Below are 14,954 nucleotides of genomic sequence, written 5' to 3' on the forward strand. Positions count from 1 at the left end.
GAGTGTTAAATTTTTAGATAATCAAATTTTCATTATGGTTTTTGGTGCTGGTTTTTATATAATTAACAAGGAATTCATAAGAGTTTCCTATGTGGTAAACAATACTACACATGGGTACACGCATCTCGAAAGGTGAATGAGGCATAAACCAGGACCTTGCCATCAAAGAATTTATAATTTACCTGTATAGATAGTAAACATGAAATCTTAAACTGCACTGCCAGAAAACAGAAGAAATCTCCTAGAGAGGGAGATCAGCATAGCCTACAAAAGTCAGGGAAACAGATTTTATGGAAAAGTTGACTCTTGACCCGAGCTCAGAAAAATGAGTAGGCTCTAGCTAACTGACAATGAGAAAAGTGAGCATACTGAGTAGAGTGAAGGATATCCTGAGAGAAACCTGGAAAACCTCAGGTTTTCCTGAGTTACTAAGGCCATTAAGCTGATCAATTAATTGGTTTGAGTCGAAAGGCATAGTTTGCATCCACTTGACCTATCCAGCCCTTGAAGAACGCGCAATCCATCTTCTCTTTCCCATAGCTGCCTGTTCCTTTCCAAACAGCAAGCCAAAGAGACGCCCTTGCATGGGGCTGATACCACACTAAGATTAGTGAGCCTCCATTCTCAAGCCCTAGCACTTCAGGAAAGCAGCTGTTGAGAAGAAGCTTTTCCTCCAGAGCTTGAAATACCGTGGTCTTTGGCAGACCGGGTCTTATACTTTGGTTCCCTACCTTTTCAAGTATAAGGACAAGTTTTCCTATCAGAAAATTTTGTGACCTTCCTTTGTACCCTACTACTTCCTGGTCATAATAGTTGCGATTCTTTTTTCCCCCAGAACATTGACAGTGCTTAGTGAGTAGATGGAGGCCACTGACCTCTAGAAGTAACTTGAAAGCTCCTAGGGCTGAGACCCACAGGTTGGAAACCACTGGTATAAGCTGCTACCCAAATGAGCACTGGGGCCATGTGAAGCCCACCCTTCCCCTTTGGTCTGTAGGAACTTGTGTTTTGCTATAGAAGAAGCAGCAGGTATTAACCCATTACCCTCTCGCTTTACCCCGATCTTAGCTTTCAAGCCAACTTCTCACTTTCTACACTGTAAGGAGTTGGTGGTTGATTTTCTCTCTTCTTCCTAACACCTGTAGATGGCCGGGACAGAGGCTCCAATCCATCCCTGGAAAGTACAAGTAGTGAGCTGAGCACAAGTACTTCAGGTATGGGGGGCCCAAGCAATTGCCCACTTCAAGCAGCTTTGCCCTGATACGGAGTTGCCAAACACCATGGTGGAAAAACCTGGACTAAGCAGTTCATGCCTGTGTTCAGGAGGTTGGTTCTGGAAGATACAGACTTCCAGTTATAAGATAGATAAGCCCTGAGGATATAATATACAGCATGGTACCTGTAGTTAACGATACTACATTATATATTTGAAAGTTGCTGGCAGTAGATCTTAAAAGTTCTCATCACAAGAAAACAAATTGGCAACTATGTGTGACAATGAATGTTAAGTAAACTTTGGTGATCATTTCACAAGTCATTATGTTGTATACCTAAAACTAATACAATCTTCCATGTCAATTATATATCAATTAAAAACAAAAAGAAGGTTGGTTCCGCAGATGGCCAAACAGATTTCAGCGGGGAAAGGTTGTTTGGCTATCAATTGAGTTAGCCATCAGCAGAGAGAAAGAGAGGTGAATACCTAAGAATGGTATTTAAGTCTTGTATTCAAAGATGATAGCATAGATTGCCCTTCATTTGAGGACAAATCAAGACCCACTTACACACACCTTTTAGAGAAGGAACTTGAAGATACGAGAGTTTGGTGGGACGTGATAGCAGCAGTTTTTCCTCAATTTCTATTGCTTCCTTGGCCCGCACACTTGTGTCCCAACAGAGGGAAGTCTGAACACCGTGTCTGGGAGGAATGAGCTGGATGGCCGGTTGCAACCCCAAACTCAAAGTTCACTCATCCCTATGATGTGCTCCCCACCTGAGTCACTGCTGGCATCCTGCATCCTCCGAGGGAACTTTGCAGAAGCCCATCAGGTGAGGGGAGGACTTGTGCGGCAGGTGTTAGAGGCCTAGGCCTCGTCTTGTCACAGTAAAGAATGCTAAGTCACTATCCAAGAAGTATAGGGACTGCCTAACTAGAATGTTCACGTTGTTTAGGGAATAGCGCAAGGAGTGGGAACCAGAAAGACTCTTACCCTCCCTACGCTTCAATATCCTCATTTGAAAATCGGAGTTACATATAATGCCTGCTCGTCCTACCTCACGAGAGTGTTAAGAGGATTTTGTACAAGCTGTGAGAAATACAAGAATCCTCTACTAGTGCTTAAATTTAACAGTATAAAAACCTACTATTCTAATTTTTGAAACTGTTGGTATCTCATACAGTTTCGTCCCTTAATATACAGGTCAGAATTTTTCTTTTGTGTGCTTTCAGTTGTTGAGGAATAAATCAAGGAGAGGTCTAGGTGATAGGAAAATCTTTGCTTAACCTCCTCTGGTCATTTTAGATCCCATACATTAATGATAATGGTAATTCTGACCATCTGGTGGGGATAGGACCCTCACCAGCCTTTGTTTCACCCAAATCTGGGGGAAGTCAGCTGTGAGACCCCCTGGTGCTTTACCCCTAGGTGTCCTCACTTCCTCTCCCTTTCCTAGGGCCTTGATCTTTTTTTTTAAAGAATAAAACCTTTATTTTTTTTAACCTAGTTACAGAATAAGCTGTGCATATTATAAGAAAATACTAAAAGTATTCACAAGAAATAAAATTACTTGTAATCCTATTTTCCAGAACAATGAATATTAAAGGTAAAGTATATTTTTTGCCAATAATTTTCCAAGATACATATGACTTTTGTGTAGCTGAGATTATTTTGAATCTAAAACTTTATATAGTGTCTTTTTAACATTTGCCTTAATGACCTTACAATAGTCTGATCAAGTAGCTGCATTTGACCATTCCCATTATTCAACATTTAGACCTTCTATTAGTTGTAATTATTTTCAACCTTCTATTAGTTATAATTATTTTCAACCTTCTAATAGTTGTAATAAATAGTGCCATGACTCATTTTGAGGCATTAAGCCTTTTGAATTATTTCCTTAACAAAGTTTCTCATGGAAATTACTGAGTCAAAGAACATAAACAGTTTTAGTTTTATGGATTGCCAAATTGCTTTTCAAAAAAGGTTGTGACAATTCATTTTACCACCACCACCTCATTTTTACACTTCGTCATTGTGGTAGATGCAGAATGGTAGTAATGTTACTTAAATTCCCGGGATCACTGGAAGGGAAAACATTTTTCATCTATATATTAGTCATAAGTATTTTCTCTTTAAAATTGTTCACATCTCCTGCCTATTTTCTACTGGGGCTGTGGTGGCTTTCTTCCTGACTTGTCTGAGTTATATCTATATTTGATCTATTTTTCTAATATGCATTGCTCTTCCGACCCTACAAAAGAGATGTCTTAAGGGCCATAGTCTAATGACAGGCAAGATCTCATATCTCCAAACATTCCCAACTCAGCGGACTCACCACACCCACCACAATGCACATTCCTCCCTCTCCTGTGCCAGGTGGTGTTCATGTTCAACCTGAAGTCCTCGCCCAGCTCGGGGGAACTGATGTTCATGGAGCGCTACCAGGAAGTGATCCAGGAGCTGGCCCGAGTAGAGCACAAGATTGAAAGCCAGAACTCAGAAGGGGGCAGCAGCACCATTCGAAGAACAGGCAGTGGCCGCTCAACTCTACAGGCCATTGGCAGCGCTGCAGCAGCAGGTTGGGCTTCCCTGCTGCCACCGCAGGTGGTGAGGTAGCTGGGGGAGGAGGGTAGCAGGAGAAAAGCTGCCCAAATTATAGGCTCATCATGAAGTGAGCAGAAATCCAGAGCAGGACACTTACCTTGGAGAATAACAGTCCTGGCATATTGAGAGTCGATTTCTAATTGTGCCCGACTTCCCCGTCCAAGATGGTCTCATATCTGTCGCTCAAGCTACTCCATTAAAATTGTCCTATGTGACTTAAACTGAAGAGTATGAATCCTGCTTCCACCATGCGTTTTGATAGCCACTATCTTGGGCTTTGGGAAATGGTTAGGAGTTTAGTTCCTCCCCATGTAATTATTCAGGGATAAAGTGTATTGTTTTACTTTTCTGTAAAGTGAAGAAGTTGTGTATAATACCTATGGACAACAATTCATAGTTCTCAATTCCCAACTTTGGCTGCACTGCAGAAAAGCTCTTCCTTTCATTATTTCTTGAAAGTGGAATCTTGTCCCAGATTTTCACATTATCTTACTGGTGTAGGCTCTGTGTATCAAGTACCATCACACATTACTGCTATATTCTCCCAAAAATTTTTCTATAGCTATTCAAAAAAAAATATGCACATCCTTTTTAAAAAATATATAAATGAGCTCTTACAACAAGTACTCTTTTTCTATCTTGCTTTTTAGGTAGTGTATGTTAGAGATCTTTTCTGATTAGCACACACAGATCCACCTCATTCTTTCTCAGCCTACTTTCAGGTCCCATTTGGAAGAAGACCTCATTCACCTCAACCATTTTTAGTTTCTCTTGGTCTTCCTTTCCATTCCATTGTATTGATACCATAAGAATGGTCTGTAGTGATGGTGCTGTTATGCATAGAAGATATCCTGTGCAAAAAGACCTGGAACATTTTTTAAATAACTACTTTTCAAAATAAAAGTGGTAGTTAGACTCATTTTAACCTCTTGTTTTTTGCTCCGCTGCTGGGTGTCCAGGGATGGTATTTTACTCCATCTCTGACGTGACCGACAAACTGCTCAGTACCTCTGGAGACCCCATCCCCACGCTCCAGGAGGACTTTTGGATAAGCAGTACCCTGCTAGAGCCCACTGACCCTCTGAGAGAGATTCTAGAAGACCTCAGTCCCCCCGCCATGGCTGCATTTGACCTAGCTTGCTCTCAGTGCCAGCTCTGGAAAACTTGCAAACAGCTCTTGGAAACGGCTGAACGACGTCTAAACAGTAGCCTTGAGAGCCGGGGTGAGTGTGCTTCTTTAGCTTTATTTCTTCTCAGATGGGTTTCTGAGATACTTGATAAATTGTGCAAGAAGAAAGTACTTATTGGGGAAGGAAGGACAGGGAGAAAAGATCATTAGTTAATTTCCTCATGTCCAATATGATGGCATAAATACAGTCTGTTGAAAGTCTCTTTTTCTTAATAGACATAGCAATCTGCAGTCATTAGGGGAAATTCTTTTCTGATTTATAGATAAATTCAAGGAACAAATGGTATAAATGGAATTTGTGCCTTTAGACTGTATTTCCGGTCCAAGTGAACCTTAACCTATAACCTGGAATAGCCTTGAGATCATAAACCAGATATAAGGGAAAACTTAGTGGATCACAGTTGGAGAAAGGATTGTACCTTGAGGTTAATGATATCTCAAAAGGTGTATATGGAATTCTTAGAGGAATGAAGGGAGAAGAATGTGAGGACAGAATTAGGCAAAGTTCCACTCCCCACCCATCCTTGATACACACACACCAAACATTGGAAGGACTAACCAGTGAGGGAGAAAGGAGCGTGTTCTCTCTCAGTAATATGGAGGGCGGGAAGGGTGAACAGATTTTGATATGAATAGCCACCTCTGGGGTTCAGTGACTCACTAGAGAACTCAGGACTCAGCATGTAGTCATGCTCATGATTAAGATTTATTTCAGTAAAAGAATAAAGAGCAAAATCAGCAGAGGGAAAGGCCCACGGGGAGAGTCTGGACGAAAGCAGGCAGAAGCTTCCAAGAGTCCTCTCCCTGTGAAGTCACACGGGAAGGGTTTAATTCCTCCAGCAACGAGTTGTGACAACAAGTATAAAGTGTTGTCCACAGGGAAGCTCATTAGAGACGCAATGCCCAAGGTTTATATTGGGGGCTAGTGACAAAGGCACCCTCTGCCCATTGTGTACCAATATTCCAGACTCTCGGAAGGAAAGCAAGTATTCAGCATAAACCACATCGTACGGAGAGTGTTGGCACAGAGAGCCACTCTTACCATGTAGGGCAAGTTTTGTATTAGCATTCAAAACTGTTTAACAGCCAAGTTCACAGATACCCATCAAGGGCTGACCTTGCAAGCAGGTCTTTCTAGGATAACAATCTCAATTCTGCTGTGTTACCTCTTTTCTGCACACCTCTCCAAATCACTCTGAGCTGTTGATTAAAATGTCATTTAATGTTCATATAGTCCTTCTAAGAAAGTATACTGGGACATACGCAATGCTGTTTTTATCCAACAACTCCCCTCCCCCTAGTCTAGTACTTAGATTCTAAGATGAAAGGAGATATTCAAGCTGTTAGTAACTGAAACAGTATCAGGTCAATCAATTAGGAATTAGTTTAGTACCTGCTGTGTTTCCAGATTATCCTAAGTATATGGGGGTATAAGAGAGATATAAAGAATCATCTCTCTGTCCGTAAAGTTATTTATAGTTCTAGTCAGGGTGTCAACATCCCACTTAAAGCAGTTAGAGAAGACAGATACGATACCAGCTCAAGCCCTCAGCTGAGGGCAGTACCGAGGCAAATCTACAAGCAGTGCCCATTGATTGGCTTGGGACAGCAATTCCATAGGAGTGCCAGAGATCCTTGGCCCGCTGCTGCTGACAGCTGAGGCATCTTGGCAGAGGTAGCCCTGGAACCTCAGGTACAGAAAAGCCAGGTATGTTGGTTGTCATGCCAAAATCGCACAGCATATATTTCCCCCTCAACACTGGAGAAGATAAATTTGTACAAGTAAATATAGGACTGAGTACCAATCTCCAAAAGTATCTTATTTTTTCTGCATTCCCTCATCCTTCATCTGTTCACAGGTCGACGGCTAGACCATCTGCTTCTCAATGCTGATGGCATTCGAGGTTTCCCAGTTGTTCTTCAGCAAATCAGTAAGATTCTCAATTATTCACTTATGTCAGCCGGACAGACTAAATCAGGTGAGTTGCTTTTCTCCCTTTTTTTTTCTCCTGGACTCAGAACGTTAGGTCAGCATCAGACTTCATTTTTTCCTTCTCATTTGCTTTCCATAGAGAGTACAGAAGAAAAAGGAGGAGGTCTTCCACGGTGCAGCATTGCTGAGCTGCTGCAGATGTGCTGGCCCAGCCTCACTGAGGACTGTGCTGCCAGCCATGCCACCCTCTCCCAGCAGCTGGATCAGGTCCTTCAGTCACTGAGAGAGGCGCTGGAGCTGCCAGGTACAGGCCCGAGTGTGTGGGAGCAGATGGGGGCTGAACTGGGGAGAGGAAGCAGCTAAGAATGAAGGAACTTCAGGCTTAGGACTCTAGCAGGGGTAAAGAGAGAACTTTCCACCTCAGTTTCTCCAGACTCAAAACTCTTCCTGGCTGAGCAGTGCTTGTACAGATGACCAGCTTAGAATTTTATAGCAGCCTTGTAAGTCTTACTCGCATGCTATAGGATGCCCTGTGCAGTGTACAGAAGCCCAGTGCACATAATTGTTTTGGAAATTGATCCACAGCCAGATGCACAGACTGAAGCCTATGTCCCTTCTCCTGCCATTACTCCTCTCAGAGCCCAGGAGCACTCCGCTGTCCTCCCTGGTGGAGCAGGCAGCTCAGAAATCTCCGGAGGCAGAGGCCCACCCTGTGCACATCCAAACTCAGCTCCTCCAGAAGAACCTGGGCAGACAGACGCCAGCAGGCAGCAGGCAGACAGACTACATGGGCACCTTCTTCAGTTACTGCAGCACCCTGGCTGCCGTTGTTCTGCAGAGTTTGCACTCTGAGCCTGGTAAGTAGCAGGAAAGAAGAAATAGAGTCACAACTGGCCTGCTGAGTCACAACTCCTCTTCCTTGTTTAGGGCAAGGAAGAGGAAAGGTACTCACGGAAGAGGTTCTGGGCACAGCAGTAGCCAGGAGCACTGGGTGTATATGGTCCTCCTATTCATCTGTGGCTCATTCATCTTTGTCTCCCCAATACCTGGTACACTTGTACAGCACATGGGAGTACTCAGTACGTTTTCATGGTATTCATGACTCAAAAATACCTCTCAGACCTTCAGTCCATTGTGGATTGAGGACCCCACAGAAGAATCAAGTTTCTGATATGAGTACCAGATCCTTACTGGAGTCCACAGAGCAAGTATTGCCTGCACGTTAGTCATGTCGGATGAGCAGAATAAGCGAAGTGTGTGGTTGTAAGGCTTTAGAGCAGCGGTAAGGCATAGATAAACGTGTGTTCAGGGTCATGTTGAGAATACCCGTTACCTAGAAAATATCAACAGAAGGGCTCCCAATATAGTCTTTGTTTTGACGTTACTTTTTTATTGGTTCTGGAAAACAGGGCTTTGAACTGTTGCAATTGGTGGTGCAAACAAAGGTCACTTTCTTTACCTTTACAGATCATGTGGAGGTCAAGGTAGGAAATCCCTTTGTTCTCTTGCAACAGAGCTCTTCCCAGCTGGTGTCACACCTCCTGCTTGAGCGACAAGTTCCCCCTGACAGGTAGGAGTCACCCCATGGGAGTCAAGCATGGGCCTTCCTAATTGTTTCATCAAGGAACCCAAAGGCTCAGTGGGGTTTCGGTGGGATTTCTTTCAGACTTTGCCTTTGATTTGCATTTGATTTGCATTTCCTGTGATATAACTACATTCAAATCCAGTATACCTCTTTCTTTCTCTCTTGCCACCTCTCACATTCACATTGAAAGTATAAAATTAAGGGGTGAATCTTCACTTGTAAAGTATGTAAAAATTTAAAATTTCATAACACATTAGTTGGCTAGGAAGACAAGAATTTTCATAGATTGCTGGAGGGATATAAATTGGAATGGCCCCTGTGGGAAGGGAATTTGTTCATATCTATTAAAATTACAAATTCTTATACCCTTTGACCTAGCAGTCCATGTTGGGGAATTTATTCTGCGGCTTTATTATACATATGGAAAAGGATGTATATACAAAGTCTTTTTATTACAGCCTTATATGTAATAGCAACAGACCAGAAAAATCCATTGTCCACTAACAGAAGACTAGGTGAATTACGGTTCATCCCCATAATGGAATACTGCGCAGCTGTAAAAAGGAATGAGGGGTCTCTCTTTAGAAGGATATGGACAGATCTCCTAGATACGTTATGAAGTAAAAAAGCAAAGGGCAGAGCAGTATGTCTAATAAGCTACCTTTGTGTTAAAAAAAATAAGGTGGGGGGACATAATTAAAGAGCCTGCATTTACATTGGCTTGTGTAAACAAATGAATTCTGAGATTAGGGCGTAGTGTCTGTGCATTCAGACCCTGCATGCCCTCTGCTTCTCTCCGTCCAGGCTCGCAGCCCTTCTGGCCCGAGAGGGTCTCAGCCTGAGCGTGCCACGGGTCATCGTCAACTGCTGCTGTGAGCCCCTTGCCCTCTGCTCTTCCCTGCAAAGCCAGCAGACATCATCTCTTCTGACCCAGCTGGGCCAACTGGCCCAGCTGCACACCTCCCACTGCCTGGAGGACCTCCCACTTTCTACGCCTAACTCCCCGAAGCCAACTGAGAAGCCCATATCAGAGAGAAAGCCCTGCTTCTCTCCAAGGGATTCATCGCTGCCGGCCCTCACCTCCTCTGCCTTCGCCTTCCTTAAGTCCCGCTCAAAACTCCTGGCTACGGTGGTCTGTCTGGGGGCTTCCCGGGGATCAAAAGTCACCAAGCCCAGCTTGTCCTGGAAGGACCTTCGTGGTCGCAGGGAGGTGCCTCTGACTGCAGAGCAGGTAGCCCGAGAGTGTGAGTGCCTCCTGGAACAGTTCCCTATGCTTGCAGCCTCCCTCCTGGCTGCCTGGGAGCCTCTACGAGGGTCTTCCAAGCAGGGCCCGAGTCTGGCAACAGGGCTCTGTGGCCAGGCCAGTCTCTCCACTGTCCTCCTGGGCCTGCATTCTCCCACTGCTCTGGATGTGGTCACCGCGGCCTTCAAGGAAGCCCTGGTGGCCAGAGATTGGCCCCGGGCCCTTCAGCTCACTGAAGTGTACGGGCGAGACGTAGACGACTTGAGCAGCATACAGGATGCAATCCTGAGCTGCGCAGCGGCATGTGGTGAGCACAAAGCTACGCCTCCCTCCTTCACGAGAGCTAACACTTAGCATTCACTGGTGTACACCACATGGGATCCTCACTAGAACTAGACAAAGGTGCCACCATAATAATCTCAGACAGATTTAGGTGGAAACTTAGGCACACAGGGTAGGAAACTTGAACAGAGCTTAGAACCCAGGTCTATCTAACTCTAAAACACATACTCATAACCAGTATTCGCAACCCTGGATGTTAGAATTGTTGGAAAATTCTATAACTACAAATATCTGAGCTACACCCCCAGAAGCCCAGAATAGGGATCAGGCAAATGTTTGCTTTCAAGCAAGGGTCAGCAAATTTTTTCTGTAAAGGGCTTCGAAGGCCATACAGTCTTGGTTGCAACTATTCAACTCTGCCATTATAGCATGAAAGCGGCCATTGATGATACATAAATAAATGAGCATGGCTATATTCCAATAAAACTTTATTTATAAAAACAGATGTGGACCTATTTGATAGCCCCTACTTTAAAAGTTCCCGGGGAGATTTTGATGTGTAACTAGAATTGACAGCCAATGACCTACAACACTCCACCGGGGGAGCAAGAGTCAGGTGTGCTATAGGGTATGCTCTGAGTAGGGCCTGGCTGACCTGTGCAAAGTAGAAAACACGTCCTTGAGAAGGAGAAATCCACAGAGAGGATATATGGTCTGACTTTGGAGTCTGTTTTTCAGCTCTGAGATGGGTGTGGGAGAGTGTGATCTACTAAGTAATGATGACAGAGGATGCCGAGAGAGTGAAACTAGTTTACCTGAAATGACTGTGAAGTAGTTATGTATGGCACAGAGTGGAAACAGCAGGGAAAACTAAAAGTTCCGCTGACAAGTTGAGCCTCAAACAGTACTGTATTTGCAGCATGCCAGAACAGGACAGCTTCATCTGTTCTGTCTATGCTTCCTTCATTCCTTCCTTCTCCTGTTCTTCTTATTTCTTCCTTTCCTTTCTCCTCCTCTCCCTCTCTCTTCAGAAATTCTCCTTAAGTATTCATAAAGAGAAACATAGGAGTATAGCATTTCTCCTTGTCATAGAATGATCCCAAGTGTAAAAAGTCATTAAGGTCAGATGGATCTTAGGGATCCTCCAAGCTTCTGTTTTATGAAATTGAACAAAGCCTTTCTCTTAAGAAGTAACATGGACTTTTGAGCTCTTCCAGTGCCAGACTTGCTGACTTTGGGCATCTTTTTGTCTTATAGACAAAGAAGGTTGGCAGTACCTGTTTCCTGTGAAGGATGCATCTCTGAGAAGTCAGTTAACCCTACAGTTTGTGGATAGGTGGCCCCTGGAGCTGTGCCTGGAGATCCTGGCCTACTGCCTTTCAGATGCAGCTGTGCAAGATGGACTCAAGTCTGAGCTACAGAGAAAGCTGGCGGAGCTGCGAGTATATCAGAAGGTATGGGCCCTGGCGTCAAGACCAAGGAAAGGGCTTCTCACCTGTTACCAACTCTATGCTCATGTGGTGGTGGATTTTAAGAAACAGACCATCTGGGCCTGGGTTTTGCTCTGCATTCTGGCTTCTGTTCTTAGATTAACAGCAAGGAAGGCTCCTAGCTGGTCCCTGTTTTATTTACTCCTATAATTATAACTACATATGTATCAAACAAAGATTAAAAAATTAACATTGGATGATGCTTTATAGTCCACAAAGCCTTTTCACGTGTATATTTGAGCTTTGTGTATGTTCTATGTCTGTTATGTTGTTTGTTGTTGTTGTTCTTCAGGAGTTTTTATAGAGCTTAATCTCTATTATGTCTTTTTGAAATATTGTTTTAAATTTCAGCTAAACTTGAAGAGCCATTTTGAAAGGATGCATGACAGTGACAATTTCAAAAGTGAAAGATACTTGCAGGATATGTGTTACATTCAAGATCAAGTGGCTCAGGGAGACAGATTTAGGTAGTACAGCTACATAACAAGCATAAAATATGCGCTAACCTTTCCGTGTGTACTTGGAACTGAACAGAGCCCGTCCAGGGAAAGGCAGGTGAAAAAGATTTTCTTTCCCCTGTTGCTCAGTAGTTTTCATGCAGAGCTAAATGCTGCATGAAAGGTGATCCCACAGAGCGTTCACACCAGAATATCTTGGGTAGAGTTTTGAGATGGAGGAGCATGGGACAAGTGACCCCAGAAGGGTGAACAAGCTGTGAAGCGCAAAAGCCTCTGAGAATTGTTCTCAGAAGTAAAAGTACCCAATCCTGGCCTCCACTCAGCCTTTGCTCCCTGATTATGCTTCCCCAGTAGGTTCACTCACCTCTCCAAACAATCTTTGCCTCATTTACTCTAATTCCTCCTCTCTCCTGGCAAGTTCTGAGAGCCTGAGTTTGGGACAGAGACCTAGGGGTGGGCCATCTCTGGAAACTCCAATGACTTGTTCATGGAGGAAGAAGCTGCATTGTGGTTTGATAACTTTTCCTGTCTTCCCTTAGATTCTAGGTTTGCAGGCTACCCCGGTGTGGTGTGACTGGCAGACCCTGAGGGACAGTTGTGTTGAGGACCCATCAACTGTCATGAACATGATTCTAGAAGCGAAGGTACCATTTTCCTGGGTGGTATTTCCCTTCCTCCTCTTTCCACAGTTGCAATGCCTTAGCTGGTTGTGTAGATCTCCCTCCATGTATCAATCTCCACATTTTTTTTTTAAGTACATCACATTCATTTTGTGATGTGCTTGTGTGTGTATGAGTGTGTGTGAAATTTATCAATATACAGAGAAGTATAGAGAACAATAACAGTTGATGCTTTTGTATTATCACCCTCATGTTCAGACATGAGATTTTCTACACTGTATATACTAGGTACAGAATGTATATCTAGCAGCAGAATTGCTATGTCATCGGGCATGAGCATCTCATCTTTACTAAGCTATTACCAATTGCTCTTCAAAGCCATTGCCCCACCATACTCCCGCTCACTGTCCCTGTTGCTGCGTATCTTCACCTGCTTTTGGTATTGTCCAACTTTTCACTTTTTACCAATAGGACAGTATCTCATTTTAATTTTCATTTCCATGATTAGTAATGACCTTGAATATCTTTTCATGTATTTATTGGACATTTGAATGCTACACAGAATTTTATCTGCCTTTTAAGGAGCTGATATACCATAGTTCAAAATGTAGATACGCTCATTCAGCTATTCAGTCATCCAAGAAACATTTATCGAATGCCTGTTATTTTCTAGGCACTGTGATAGATGGTGGTCAGGCAAGATTATGAAGCTCAGTCCTTGCCCTTGAGCAGCTCACATTTTGGGAAAGGTGGGGGCAACGTGAGACACATCCCTAGGTGATGATTATGTATCAAGTGACAGAAATAAGTCCAGACTGTGGTGGGAGGACTGTCGGGGCACCTAACGTAGTCTGAGAAACAAGGAAGCATCCTGAAGAAGGCAGAATCGTGGGGAGGATATTCCCAAAGCCACTGTATTAGCATACTCCGACAAAGACCTGGTAATTCTATTATCTGAAGCTCTAATCCAGAGCTCACATGCTGGGGCTGGGAGAGTAACAAAGGGGAGTATGGGTGGAATCCAACTCCCAACCTGTTTGTTTGGTCCGTGCAGTAGTGGTCTGCAGAGTTGTTGTTTTTTTATGTTGATTTCATTGCCAATATTACAAAATAGGGAAATCCTTAAATTTAAAACATTTAAAAAATGTTTTCAAGTCTAGTAACACTGCACCTGCACAGTCATAGGGCCACAATCAAAGCTAAGGAGGCACTGTCTCCTTTGGACAGTCTTCTCAGTCTTCCCCACTTCCTTTATATCTCCCAGGGCTGACATCAAGTGTCAGTTGCTGTCTGTCATCTGCTTTTCTTTTTTATAGTAGAGCTAGGAGGAAAATCATATCATTACCATTCAGCCTTCTTCAATCATTTTCATAACTTATCTTGTCACTCTATTCCTTTGAGTTTATGATCCCACTCTAATCCCGTAGTGAATTTCCCATCAGCACTTTGGAAACTTTCCTGGGGCTTTAGCAGACTCAAGACTGCTGAGTAAAATCAGGCAAAAGCTGGATGACTGACAAGGCCAGTCATTTAAAGAGATTGAAGGTGTGTGTGTTTCCTTCCAGGAGTATGGGCTGTGTGAGGAGTGGGGCTGCCTATACCCCATTCCAAGGGAAGATTTAATCAGCCTACATCAAAAGCATCTTCTTCACCTTCTAGAAAGAGGAGATCATGAAAAGGCTCTGCAAGTAAGCCTCCAACTCTTCCTGTATTTCTTTTGGGGAAAGGCAGGAAGGTTAGTCTAATCTGATGGCTTTGTTCCTACTGCATCCCATGCAGCTATCCACAATCTCAGATCTGCCCCTTTGTGTCCTCCAGGAGCTGGTTAATAGTCTGAATCTTGAGCCGAAAGTGCCTGTCCCTGCAGTAGGCGCCAGAGGGACAGTTGGGTCCAGGATTCTGCTGAACTGTGGTCCTGTGAAAGCCGTCATTGGTTAGCTACGGGGGTGGTGAAAAATGAGTACAAAGAAGGGCTTAGTCCAAAATGAATAAATATTTCATTCTCAAACAAAACAAAGCTGGACTAAAAGTTCCTCTACAGGCCTCACCTCTCTCCTGTACCCTTCTCCTGCAACAGCTCCTGCGGAGAATTCCTGACCCCTCCATGTGCCTTGAGGTCACAGAGCAGTCCCTCGACCAGCACCCTAGCTTGGCCACATCTCACTTCCTGGCCAACTACCTCACCACCCACTTCTATGGAAAACTGACTGCTGTCCGACACCATGAAATCCAGGCACTGTACGTTGGATCCAAGGTAAGGAGGAAAAGCAGGTATGAAGACAGCACGCTTGATGCTGGCCCAGCTCCCACTTCAGAACTTGCTCTGCCAG

General features: G+C 43.8%; 1 protein-coding gene across 2 annotated transcripts in view; it reads left to right on the forward strand.

Moving 5' to 3' along the window:
- Positions 1-14,954, forward strand: part of ZFYVE26 (zinc finger FYVE-type containing 26) — a 60,792-nt gene that overhangs the window by 16,432 nt on the left and 29,406 nt on the right. For both annotated transcript variants that reach the window (XM_019733560.2, XM_074327310.1), the window contains exons 13-25: positions 1,146-1,214; positions 1,898-2,049; positions 3,597-3,798; positions 4,784-5,047; positions 6,873-6,992; positions 7,086-7,250; positions 7,585-7,803; positions 8,414-8,516; positions 9,336-10,081; positions 11,314-11,510; positions 12,544-12,648; positions 14,190-14,312; positions 14,702-14,878. In XM_019733560.2, coding sequence (XP_019589119.2) covers positions 1,146-1,214; positions 1,898-2,049; positions 3,597-3,798; positions 4,784-5,047; positions 6,873-6,992; positions 7,086-7,250; positions 7,585-7,803; positions 8,414-8,516; positions 9,336-10,081; positions 11,314-11,510; positions 12,544-12,648; positions 14,190-14,312; positions 14,702-14,878 — 2,642 coding nt within the window. The remainder of the gene's footprint in view (positions 1-1,145; positions 1,215-1,897; positions 2,050-3,596; positions 3,799-4,783; positions 5,048-6,872; positions 6,993-7,085; positions 7,251-7,584; positions 7,804-8,413; positions 8,517-9,335; positions 10,082-11,313; positions 11,511-12,543; positions 12,649-14,189; positions 14,313-14,701; positions 14,879-14,954) is intronic.

This window comes from Rhinolophus sinicus, linkage group LG03 (genome assembly GCF_036562045.2).
Source record: "Rhinolophus sinicus isolate RSC01 linkage group LG03, ASM3656204v1, whole genome shotgun sequence".
NCBI lineage: Eukaryota > Metazoa > Chordata > Mammalia > Chiroptera > Rhinolophidae > Rhinolophus > Rhinolophus sinicus.